The 12,959-nt window shown below is 48.7% G+C and overlaps 1 protein-coding gene across 4 annotated transcripts in view; it reads left to right on the top strand.

Moving 5' to 3' along the window:
* Window positions 1-2,802: 2,802 nt before the first annotated feature.
* Window positions 2,803-12,959, top strand: part of Adgre5 (adhesion G protein-coupled receptor E5) — an 18,673-nt gene continuing 8,516 nt past the window's right edge. Inside the window, exons 1-6 of one of the 4 annotated variants that reach the window (XM_055620916.1) lie at window positions 2,803-2,857; window positions 3,628-3,767; window positions 9,736-9,786; window positions 9,985-10,101; window positions 10,600-10,746; window positions 12,639-12,728. In XM_055620916.1, coding sequence (XP_055476891.1) covers window positions 3,737-3,767; window positions 9,736-9,786; window positions 9,985-10,101; window positions 10,600-10,746; window positions 12,639-12,728 — 436 coding nt within the window. In that variant the 5' untranslated portion in view covers window positions 2,803-2,857; window positions 3,628-3,736. Of the gene's footprint in view, window positions 2,858-3,463; window positions 3,506-3,627; window positions 3,768-9,735; window positions 9,787-9,984; window positions 10,102-10,599; window positions 10,747-12,590; window positions 12,729-12,959 lie in introns of those variants that run through there. The other 3 variants (XM_055620914.1, XM_055620915.1, XM_055620917.1) reach the window with 3 other exon arrangements.

Below are 12,959 nucleotides of genomic sequence, written 5' to 3'. Positions count from 1 at the left end.
TTTTTTGTTTTGTTTAAGACTCAAGTTTGGCCTGGAATTCCCAGCAATCCTCTTGCCTTTCCTTGCTGGGATGACTCCTTTGGACCAACACCCTTGGCTTTTTTTTTTCCCTAGTTGTTTTGAGACAGTACCTTATGTAGCCCTGGCTAACCTTGAACTTGACGTGTACATTAGTCAAGGTTCTCCAGAATAACAAAAGTGATAGAATAAATATTTATGTGGGGTTTATTAGAACGGCTTACAGGTGGTAGCTCAGGTAGCCCAACAGTGGCTGTCTCCTGTCAATCCCAGAATCCACTTGTTCTTCAGTCCACAAAACTGGATGTCTCAGCTGCTCTTTAGTATGTGTCAGAATTCCAGAGAAGGGGACTGTAACGTCAGTGAGGGGACAAACATGCCAATGACAGTGAGGACAGGCAGGCAAAGAGCAAGAGCGTCCACCTGTCTTCCACTCCTCTACAGAGGCTGCTCCCAGAGGGTGTGGCCAGATTTAAGGTGGCCAAACCTCAAATATCTAATCAACTAAAAGTTCCTCTCACAGGTGTGTCCACTGTTTCAGGCTTTTAGTTTGTTTCAAATGTAGGCAAGGTGACAACCAAGAATAGCCAGCACACCTTGTAAAGGTGTCTTTCATCTTGAAGTCCTGATCCTCCTGTTTCTGCCTTCCTCTTGCTGGGATAATAGTCGTGAGCCATCTTGCTTGCTTTGATCTCCATTCAACAGACAGGGAAATCAAGTCCCAGGGAGGCTTTTCCTGCCAGTCTGTGGGGACACTAAGCCCTGAGGTCCACCATTTTGGGAGAAAAAAAAGGCCCTTGAGACTTGGAATGGCCCTATCTTCAGCCTCCCTCCTTCCTGCTGGCTCTTGCTCAAATCTCAAGGGGTTAAATCCTGAACTGGGGCTCAGCCACTCACACAACACTTTCCTAATGTAGCCACTGGCCACTTTTCAATGTCCCCTGTGAATTACTATATACCACACGTTTCTCTTCTTTTATAAAATTCAGACACCAAGGCTTAAAGAGAAAGTTCTACCATGCTTAGAATTCTTGGCCATAGTCTTTATTCCACAAACCGTAAGTTTCATGGCCTTTACACTTACCTGACATATGGGGTGGTGGAGAGGGGGTGATGGTTTAGTGTCAGGATAGGAGGGAGGACACACCAGGATGGAATTGTAAGTACTTTGTAACCCTTCTAAATAGAGGAAGAAAGATACATATTCATGACAATTAATTGTAGCCAATGCATTTAAAATACCATTATAATTGACAAGGTGAAAGCTAAAGATTTAAGCTTTAAATTTAAAATTTAAAACCTGGTTTAGAAGCTTTTTACAAATCAAATGTTTATTTTCTTTTTATAAAATGTTTCCTTTATATGTTTATTTCAGAGAAATACTGTGTCTTTTTTTAAAAAAATATTTATTATTTATACAGCATTCTGCCTGCACACCAAAAGAAGGCACCAGAACTCACTATAGATGGTTATGAGCCACCATATGGTTGCTGGGAATTGAACTCAGGAAGAACAGTAAGTGTTCTTAAGCTCTGAACCATCTCTCCAGCCCCCATGTCTTTGTTTTTATTATTAATTTTCAGTTTGTCAGGCTGGAGAGATGGCTCAGAGGTTAAGAACACTGGCTGTTCTCCCTAAAGGTCCTGAGTTCAATTCCCAGCACCCACATGGTGGCTCACAACCATCTGTAGTGAGATCTGGTGTGCAGGTACACGTGTAGGCAGAATGCTGCATAAATAATAAATAAATAAATCTTTAAAAAATTTTCAGTTTGTCTATTGTTAGTTTTGTATATCTGTACTTCAACTTTATGCTGTGCTTGTAGAGACCAGAGAGGGCCTGGTGTCAGATCCCCAGGGACTGGAGTTACAGGCAGTTGTTAGCTGCCTATGAATGCTGGGACTCTAACCCTGACTGTGGAAGAGCAGCCAGGGCTCTTACCTACCAGTGCTCTAAACCTTGCGCCATCTCTCCAGCCCGTTAGTCCACGTTCTCTACAACTTCTTTTCTTCCTCTCTTATGCTATCAGGAGAGCCACCAACTCACAGCAATCCTCTTGCCTTGACCTCATGAGTGTCACTGTTACAGTGCACCATCACAGTCGGCGACAGTCACCCTGTGACCCTGGAGTGTAGGAAGGTAAAAAGGAGACCTGAAGCTCCTGCTAGTTTCTGCCTGTGATTCCAGCACACTCAGGCCTGGGAGGCAGGAAAATCAGCACTTCCAGGCTACCCTAGGCTACACAGAGTTCAAATGCAGTCTGGGAGAGACCCTGTTTCAGAGAAGAAAAAAATCAATAAAGTTGGGCTGGAGAGAAGGCTCAGCAGTCAGGAGCACTGGCTGCTCTTTCAGGGGACCTGGGTTCCTTTCCGAGCACCCACTTGGCAGCTCCCAACTCTCTGTAACTGCAGTTACTCCCTCACACAGACACACATGCAGACGAAGCACCAATGCATATGAAATTTAAAAAAATAATTAAATCAATGTAATTGACTTGAAAAATCACTAGATGTGGTTGGAAATGTGATTTTCTGGGTAGACAACCTAGGTTTGGCATCCCCCTGCCCTAAAAAGAATGATAATTACATGAGTTATTCTAACAGGAAGCCAGTGTACATCACGTGATTCTCTATAGGTTGTGGTAAGGTCAGCGTGTAACCAAAAGCCCTGCAGGAGATATCCAGGGGTCAGAGTTCTCGTTATCTATTTGACTTTAAGCTTGTATTCCAGTTGATTGATCAATTTAGAGCTTGGGTATGTGAGCTGTACAGTGTGCCCGTGCAGGTCAGAGGACAACTTTCGGGAGCTGGTTCCGCCATGCGGGTCCTGGTCAAATCAGGTCAGCAGGTTTCGGGCGAGTGCCTTTACCAGCTGAGCCATCTTCCCTTGTTCTTTTTTCTTCGTTCGTTTGTTTATTGTTTGTTTGTTCATTATTTTGAGAGAGACGCTCACTGCAGAGGCCTGGCTGGCCTGGAACTCTCATGTGGCCAAAGGTGGCCTCAGGTTTAGCCTCTGCTTTCCGTAGTGCAGAGGTTATTTTTATAGGCATACGCAACCATGCCACGAAGCTCTCTTATAGTCCTGGCAGGCTTCAAAAGCAAGAAAAAGGATGACTTGAACTCCTGATCAGCGCTGGATCACAGGCTGGTGCTCCTTCCCCGGTCTATGTGGCCCTGAGTCTAGACAGGGTTTCCAGCGTGTTAACCAAGCACTGTCTCCTGTGGGCTTGTTCATAGCCTGGCATCCTGGAAGGGCCCTCTACCCTCCTCAAGTTTTTATTTGGCCTCTGACTCCTCTGAGCCTCAATTTCTCTCCGGGAAAAGTAGCAGGAAAGTCCTGCTAGTGGGAATGAGGGTCGTTCACCAACCCAGGGCGTTGCTCCGGTGGGAGCTCCACCCAGCTCTTTCCGACGTGGCTGGGTCCCTGTCCCGGGACACCCTCTCTGCCTACGCGGTCCAGCTCTGCAGCTTGCCGCTTGTCTGCCAGGGTAGGGCGTGGGGAGAGGGCGGGTGACAGGGCGCGCGCGCACGGTGGGTTGCGTTTGTTCCAGACCCGAGCGCGCGCCGCGCCCTCAGTCTGTTTCCCCGGCACTTTCCTGTTACTTTCCAGCAGGAAGGACAGTTCCGGGGAGGGCCCTGCCCACGCCGGGTGCATAAAGGCCCAGCCCAGCCGGCAGCCACCGCCCACCGGCAGCCAGAGCCGTCCGATCCGCGCCACCATGAGAGGCGCCCGCCTCTGCCTACTGCTCGGTGAGACCTTGGGGCTTGCGAGGGGCCGGCGGGGGGGGGGGGGGGACACTGGCAGGACGGGCCAAGAGGGGCAAGAACAGGCAAAGCCTGTGCACGTCTGCCCTCCAGAAGGCTCTTATGGGAGCTGGGCCCTAATGGACTTGAAGGCTGCCAATTTGGAGGGTAAGAGAGAGAAACTGAGGCACAGGGACACATTAAAGGGGTGACAGAGCCGACATGGTGTCTGTTACAGAGCATTCCGGAGGCTGGTTCAGGAGGGTGCAGTTTCAGGTCAGCCTTGGCAACACAGAAAACCCTGTCTCAAAAAACAAAAGAAAGAGAAGTGCAGGCTAGAAGCTGAAGAAATAGTGCAGAGGTTAAGAGCATTAAGAGAGGGCCTGGTTGGGTTCCAGCACCCACATGGTGGCTCACAAGAGTCTGCAACTCTAGTTTCAGCGGATACAACACCCTCTTCTGCTCCCACAGGCACCAGACGTATGTAGTGCACAAACATACATGCAGGCAAAACACACATAGAATAATAAAAAGAAAGAAAAGGAAGGAAGCAAGGAAGGAAGGAAGGAAAGTAGGAAGGAAGGAAGGAAGGAAAGTAGGAAGGAAGGAAGGAAGGAAAGAAAGGTTGGGTAGAGTAAACTGCCCGTCACCCATACAGACGCTCTTAATGTGAAGCACAGCCCTTTGGAGATGCCAGGTTCAATGAGGGTGGGAACCCCCCTACCTGCTGTCTATCCTGAACACCGCAGAGACCCTCCTGGGGACCTGCCTGGGACTGAGCCACTGGCTGAAGGGAGGTTACCAGACTGTGGTTTGAACTTGGTTTTTGTTGTGAGTTCTCTGGTCTTTCCCACCCCACCCTGGGCGCCTCCAACCGTTATCTGACTGCTAAGTTACCTAAGTAACTTGACAACAAACAGTGAAGAAATGGAACTTGGGGCGCAAGCTGGGGTTACCCCAACCACAGTGACTGGCCTGTGTGTCAGTGGCAGGTGACAGGTGGCAGGGAGCTCAGTGGCCTGTGGGCTCTGCAGCCAGGGACTAGAGTCCCAGGAGGGCACAGTTGGTAGAAGACAGCTGCAGAGGCCTGCATGGCTGTCACTGGGCTGCACTGGCTGTCATAGTGACCTTGGGCTGCAGTTTCCTCCTCTGTAACAGAACAAGACCAGCTGCATTTTACAGTATTGTTTCAAGGGCCAAGACTTTGTACAAAAACGTTCTAGTTCACAGTTTGAATTAACTAAACATGTGAATGTCATGTCTGTGTCTGCAATCAGAGTACCCTGGTAGTAGAGGCAAGAGAATCAGAAGTTCAAGGTCATTCTCTGCTGCATACTGAGCTGAGGGCACATGAGACCTTGTCTCAAAAAACCAACCTACCAACCTAGCTAGTCTCAGGTCTTTAATCCCAGCACTTGAGAGGCAGAGGCAAGCGGCCTCTGTGACCTGGTGAGTTGGAGGCCAGCCTGGTGTACATAGCAAGTTGGCCCCCAACCTCCCCCCCCCCCCAGAGACAGACAGACAGACAGACAGAGACAGAGACTCACACATACAAACTTAAGTGGACATGTTTTATCAATTATTGTTTTTCTGGGTGAGATGCATGTGGGATCTCCAGCAGGAAGCAGAAAGGCTGCCCTACCCCCACTTCTGGAGTCCCTAAGCAAGAGTCCCAGGGCTGCAGTCTGAGCTGGGAATTGGAACCAGATGTGTCTGGGAGCAAAAGGAAACAGCTCTGCTCCTGTTTGATCAACTTCCCAAGTCTCCAGATGTAGGCGGCTGGGCCAGTGTTTCAGGATGGTGGGGTGAAGGGACAGGGAGCCCACCATAGCTTAGGTGACTCAGTTGCTCTGGTCTGCCTACCCTTCCCTGGCCTGGTTTGATCACTCATCATTTTCCAAGCTCCAAACTTCAGTTTCTCTTTGTGTAGATTGGCCATAACTCTAGCCCCTACCTCCTAATGTGGTTTTGAGTCTTCCTGTATTGTTTTTTGTTTTTGTTTCTGAAACCAGGTTTTATGACAGCTAAGGATGACACTGAACTTCTGATCCTCCTGCTTCCATCCCTGGGTGCTGAGATTACAGACTTTTGAAACAGGGTCTAGAGTATTTTTAGTTTTGTATTTTATTTTTCTTTGTTTTTTGAGACAGGGTTTGGCACTGTAGTTATGTAGCCCTGACTGGCTTTGAATTTATAACAATCCCCCTACTTCCGTTTTGTTGTTGTTGTCTTTACTGTGTAGCCTTGGCTGGCCTGTAACCACCTAGGTAGATCAGGCTGGCTTCTAGCAGAGTGCCACCTGCCTCTGCCCCACCAGTGCCAGGACTGAAAGTGGACGTTGCCATGCCTGGCCGTGGTTCTGAGTCTTAAAGACTGGAAAGGTAGCTCAGTGTTTAAGCGCACTGCTGTTCTTTCAGAGGAGGGAGGTTCAGCTCCCAGCAACCTCACAGTGGCCCCAGTTCCAGGGGATCCAATGCCCTCTTCCGACCTCCCTAGGCACCAAGAAATATGCATGTAGACAAAAACATCCATACATCTAAAACCATCAATAATCTATTTTTAAGTTACTCGAGGGCTGGGAAGAGGGTGGTCAGTGAAATGATTAGGTTGCAGTGACACACACTTTGGATCCTCGCATTCCATCTCTGGGGCTTGCCAGCCAGCCTAGCCTGCTTGATGAGCCCAGGTTCACTGAGACCCTGTTTCATAAATGAAGGTGAAAGGCACCAAGGTGGTTCACATGGAAAGACACATACTGTACTACTAGACTTTACGAACTGTGAATTGCCCTGGGGCACATCCTGAAAAAAAGGTCATTTTGTGATCTGTCCCACAAAGAGGAACTGGGTTCTGATGGGGGTGGCAGGGAGAAGTCCAGCTCTATGGCCCAAGAGGAGAAAGAAAGAGGAATTCTGACTTGAGGGGGACAGCCCAGCCTCTGGTCGCCCCAGCTATGAGGGGGTGAGTTTCACACAGAGCCCTCCACTGGCCTGAGGGGAACCCAGCCAAAGACTGAGCTTTCAGGGGACCCTCTGAGATACAATGACTCTGCCCCACCAACCCTGTTCATAGTGGCTGGCCCCTGCAGCCCCCTGAGAACCTGGCATGCAGCCCAGTGGTGGGTGAGTCATCCAGGAAGTGACTCACCATCTCCCCCACCAGCCCTTCACCCTAGGGCTCCCTCCAGGACTCCTGTTGTTGGGATTGTTTTCTTGGTGCCTTATTTCCCAGACTGGGAGCAACTCTGTCCCCTAAATTCTCCCATACTCCCTGCTTCTGAGACACCGTCCCTTCCCACTTTCTCTCTGCACTGCCCTTGTTCTTTTTCTCTTCTGTACTGAGAGGGAAGCCAGGGCTTCTCACCCACAGGGCCAGCACCCTCACACAGCCTCCACCCAGGGCCTAAGCTCTACAGCCCAGGTTGGGGACTTTCATTACTCTTGTGCCAGCACCCCAGGTAGTCGGCCCTTGGTTTCCATTCTTTGTCTCTCTCTCTAGACTCAGTTTGTGTTTATGAGTGCTTTGCTTGCATATATGTGTGTGCACCACACGCATGCCGAGTGTCCTTGGAGGTCAGAAGAGGCTACCAAAGTGTCTGGATGGAGTTACAGATGGTTGTGAGCCACCATGTGGATGCTGGGAATTGAATTCTGGGTCCACTGGAAGAGCAGCTCTTGACTGCCATCTCTCCAGCTGGCAGTCTTTTTGTTTTTGTTTTTTAATTCATTTTTAGTTTTTGTGTGGGTGGGTATCACATGACATGATACCCATTTAGAGGTCAGTCCTCTTCTTCCATCCTGTGGGTACCCCCCACCCGGGGACCCCCTCCCCTCTCCTTTTTGGTCCTGTGGATGGAACCCAGGGCCCCAGGGCCTTGTTTCAGTCAGGTTCCCACTATGCTCAGTGCTGCCCTTGAACTTTGTGCAGCTTTTTTTTTTTTTTTTTAAAGATTTATTTTATTTATGTATATGAAGTCTGTAGATGGTTGTGAGCCACCATGTGGTTGCTGGAAATTGAACTCAGGACCTCTGGAAGAGCAGCCAGTGAGTGCTCCTAACCGCTGAGCCAGCTCTGCAACCCCTGTGTATCCTTTAACTGAGGAGCCTTAGGCCCCAGCCTCAAGTCACTGGATTACAAGCCTTGCCTGGCGCCTCCTGTGCTGCTTCTGCTCTCTTTCCCTGCTTCTCATTCCCTCTCCGTCATTCATTTTCTCCCTGCCCCTCTGCTGTCTTGGATGTCGGTCTCTAGTGAGTGCTCTGCCACTTCAGGCTTCCCTTCCTGGCTTGGGTGGGATGTGCCAGCAACAGCAAGGCATCAGGGCTGTGTTCAGCAGCCACCATCCTCCACTGCAGCCACTTCCTGCGACATGTCACCACCGGGTCATGTGGGTGACAGGGGTGACAGCGGGTAGGGGTGTATGGTGTTGGAGTGTCAGAACTTGGTTGGGACCTGGAAGACATAGCCCAAGCTTTCATTCTTTTCAAAAAAATGACAAGGGTCTGGCCTGATGGCAAAGGCATGTCTGATTTCCTCAGGACGCAGGAGGATTTCAAGTTCAGACCCAGCCAGAACAATTTAGGAATAAAAGAAAAATAGGGTTTGAGAGTGAGGCTCAGTGGTAGAGCACTTGCATAACATGAAAAGGCCTTGGATTCCACCCCAGCATTTTGAGAAAAGAGAGATCGAGAGAGAGAGAGAGAAACCTGATAGAAACCAAACTAAGAGTAAGAGTAAGCGTAAAAGACAATGTTAAGCTGGGGGCATGGTGGCGCCTCACCTTTAATACCAGCACTCAGAAGGCAGAGGCAGGTGCACTGAGTTCAAGGCCAACTTGGTCTACATAGTGAGTTCCAGGGCAGCCAGAGCTATGCAAAGAAACTCTGTCTCAAAAACAAAACAACAAAAAGGACAGTGTTAAACACTTAGCCATGTAGAGTTTGTCCCACAAAAGGACGCCATTGTTACCTCCATCTGCACAGAAAGGGAAACTGAGGAAGAGAGTGAGGAAGCGACATCCAACATCTGCTGGGGCCTGTGGGTCCCTTTGTCCACCTCTTGGGCCTGGAGAGCCAGAGCCCAGCTTCCTGTGTTCAAACCCCACTGGTCCCCAGGTCCTGGACTGGCCCGCAGGCCACCATGGGTACTCATCCTCTGACTGTGGGTGCCTGAGCCACAGGAGGCAACCCTTGAGTTGTGTGTTTTATTTTGTTTTTCTCTCTGGTTTGTTTTTGAGACAGAGCCTCACTGTGTAATTTAGGCTAATCTCAAACTCACATCTGGAACTCTGCATCTGGCTTTTTGTTTGTGATGTTGTTTTGTGTTTTTTTTTTTTTTTAATGTTTTGTTTGTTTTAGAGATAGGATTTATGCAGCCTAAGGTTGGTCTTAACCTTGCTGTGTACCTCAAACTTGTGATCCTCCTGCGCCCTCTTCCCAAATACTGAGTTTTCAGGCATGCACCCTTTACTTGATTCTATACAAGTTTGTTGTTGTTGTTTGCTTGTTTCTTTTTTCATCTATTTATTTATACATATTGTGTTTGTCTGCATATATGATACCAGAATTGGGTATCAGATCCCATTACAGATGGTTGTGAGTTGCCATGCCGGTACTGGGAATTGAACTTCTGACCTCTGAAGTGCATCCAGTGTTCTTAAACGCTGAACCATCTCCCCAGCCCTGGCTGGTTGGGTGATTTTGTTTATTTGTTTGTTTTGTTTCTATTCTTTTCTTTTTGAGACAGGATCTCAGTATGTAGCCAAGGGTTGGCTTTGAGCTCCTAATCCTGCTGCCTCAGCATCCTGAGTGACAGAATTATAAGCAAGTGTCATTAGACCCAGCTGCTGGGTCTGTCTTCGAATATTACCTACAAACCTCAGCCTGGGCAGGGTCAGCTCCCAGTGCCCACAGATGCACAGCTTTGGCTTCCTGCTCCTGCTCTGGGTTCCACCTGATTGGCCTTTGTTTTGTTGCAGTGGTGGGCACCTTACTGAGTCTGTCAAGAGCCAGAAGTCAGATGGATAGGGGTGAGTCTATTGGACAGGAGGGCTCCCCCGCCAGAGCTGGGGCGAAAACCCCACTGCCAACCACAGAGCCTTGGGAGGAGATGGGCAGCTGCTGGGGAAGTCTAGGGTCCTTCTTACACCTTTCTAAAATTCTGTTCTAGGTGGCACTTCCCTCTACTAGGCCTCCTTTACTTTCTTACTGAAGTATCTGTCCCACAGGCTGTGCCGAATGGTGCCCTCACAATTCAGAATGTATCGATAGTGAAAGGTGTCGCTGCAAGGCAGGCTTCACGTCATCAGTGATAGTCATTGAAGACCCCTCAGTGAGCTGTGAAGGTACAAAGGCTTGGGGCATGGGCCTATCGAGAAGAGGACAAGGTGTGGTGTAGAGCCAGGGGTTTCAGCCTTCATCAAAGACAGAACAAGAAAGCAAGGTGGGGAGGCAAGAAGTAAACAATCAGGGCTTCCTGAGAGAGGGGCCTGGGTGCCAGGGGTCTGTGCCTGGACTTCCTGAGAGAGGGGCCTGGGTGCCCGGGGTCTGTGCCTGGACTTGGCTTTAGGACTGGGAATGGGAAAGCTGACCTTCCATCCACTCCCACATTGGTGTTGTCCAAAGCCAGGGCTCCATCTAGAGGACTGAGAGGAGCAGAGCTGACCAGTCAGTCTTCAGGAATAGCTTGCTCAAGTTCTAGCACAGCCTCATGAGTACAGCCCATACTTTCTCCCAAAAGATAGTAACTCAGTGGCAATTCGTGTATTGGTAGTCAGGAGGGGATGGGGTCTCCCCCTTGAGAGAACTTTCAGCTGCGGGAGGTGACCCCTGTTGTGTTGTAGATATCAACGAATGTGTACAGGTCAACTGTGGATCATACGCCAAGTGTGAGAACACAGAGGGGAGCTACTTCTGCATCTGCAACCCGGGATATAAGCTTCTTTCTGGAGCAGAACGTTTCACTAACAATAGTGAGAACACATGTCAAGGTAAGAGCCTGCTGAGGCCTCACCTGCCCTATGGCAGCCTCGCCATCACAAGTGTAGCTACAAGGCAGGGCTCTGATATTGGTTCTGCCCCTGTGGTTTGCTCTGGGTCACATTTCACATCCACAAGCACAGAGCTACAGGGAGGAGTGGGGATTCGGGACACCCTAGCCCAACCCCATCCTGACACCTGTGTGGACTCAGAAAGCCCTGTTTCATTGGGTATTGTGGCATACATCTATGATCCAACACTCTGGAGTTCGAGGCTAGAATACAAATCAAGTAATGCAGATGTCGTGAGCTCCAGGACAGCCAGAGCTATGTAGAAAGACACTTTCTCAAAACAACAAAAATAGCCTGCTGGTGGTTGCGCACACCTTTCATCCCAGCATTTTGGAGGCAGAGGCAGGAAGATCTCTTTGAGTTTGAGGCCAGTTTGCTCCACAGAGTGAGTTCCAGAACAGCCAGGGCTATTCAGAAAAACCCTGTATTGAAAAACAAAAGTAACAAATTCTCCAGGCTTCTCTCCCCAGTTTCTTCTGTCTGTCCCTAATAAAGTGGTTTGCTCTGTATTTATTAAATAGCACAGAAAACACAGCATGGGAAAGGAATTAGGGATTCTCTACAGAAGTCTTAACAGAATTTTATGAGGGAAAAATTACTCAGAACAGCAAAAATAATGATGAAGCAGACATCACCAGCTTCTATCCACATATTGTTTGCAGCATTACAGTGGATATTTGTTGGATAACAGTGTTTCCAACCTGTTAGTTGTTTTCAGCAAATGATTACCACACATGTACTCCTACACACAAAGGCACACATGTACAGTATTCTGGGTCAGGAGCATGGAAGAGTACATAGTTTAGGATTAAAACTATGCATTTAGCTTAGGTTGTAAAGCTGATTACACAGGAAATCTAAGGCTCATTATGGTTGGTTACACTGTTCTATTTTTAAAAAAAGATTTATTTATTATTTATGCAGATTTCTACCTGTATGTGTGCCTGCATTCCAGAAGGCACTAGATCTTATTATAGATGGTTATGAGCCACCATGTGGTTGCTGGAAATTGGAGGACCTCTGGAGGAAGAGCCAGTGCTCTTAACCTCTGAGCCGTCTCTCCAGACCCGTTACACTGTTCTCTTAAAGGCAGGTTAAACTAAACAGGCTGAGCGCACAGTAGGACAGCAGGTTAAGTACATAGTCTTAAGTGATCTCAAGGTAGATTATTAGCTTGATGGCAAGATCTGGAAAGAGTTTGTTCTCTTTGTATGCAAGAGACATTTTCAAAGCCAGGGGTGAGGCACACGCCTTTAAGCCAGCCTCGGCAGACAGAGCTCTGTTGAGGCCAGCCTGATCTACATAGCGAGTTCCAGGACAGCAGAACTATGTAATGAGACTCAAAGCGAGAGACTGATTTTCTGAAAAATGTATCATTATATGAGGTGACACAGGAGTCTCCATGGACTGTAAGGAAGGAGACAGGAAGCTTCCGCTTAGAAAAGAACTCATTCATGGTTCTTCTCTGCATCCTGCATCTCCTTCATCCTGCATTGCTTGGAAGACATGCCCACCTGGATTCCACTCACAGGATGGCAGGATTCCTTGGGCCATATCCTTTGCTCCTTTTCTACTACTTGGTTCTGGAAGTTAAGAACCTCCTTCTCCACATCTGCATCTCATTTTCATAAGCCACCATCCTTCTGCTCATCTGCATCTCATTTGCATAAGCTCCCATCCCTCTGCTCATCTGCATCTCATTTGCATAAGCCAAAGGGTTGGCATTCAGAGTACTCTGTCTCGACCACAAGCACGTTCCACTGCAGCGACTGCCCTTTTCCCAGCATCAGTGGACACTGGGATGACACCTGTCCCCTCCCGGATCCACACAGTTACTACTGCACCTGGAAGTCTCCCTGAGCAGCCGGCTACAGTGCACCCACGGGAACCGCCTGGAGACTCGGGAGAAAGGACACCCAAGGGTAGGTCACATTCTCTGCCATTGCTTCTGCTGGAAGACAATACTTGGTGCCTGGACTCCCTTTTTGATCAGCATTATTCATTGCTCTACCAGTCACTATTGTGACTATCCCCAGCAATTCTGGCTCCTTGAACACAGCATGGAATGACATGCCCAGATTGGGCAGGATAATATCAACACCCTCGACACACACACACACACACACACACACACACACACACACACACACACA

Source organism: Psammomys obesus, unplaced genomic scaffold, assembly GCF_907164565.1.
Source record: "Psammomys obesus unplaced genomic scaffold, mPsaObe1.curated_primary_1811, whole genome shotgun sequence".
NCBI lineage: Eukaryota > Metazoa > Chordata > Mammalia > Rodentia > Muridae > Psammomys > Psammomys obesus.
Note: the sequence above shows the minus strand (reverse complement) of the source record. Positions and strands in the feature narration are given on the sequence as shown.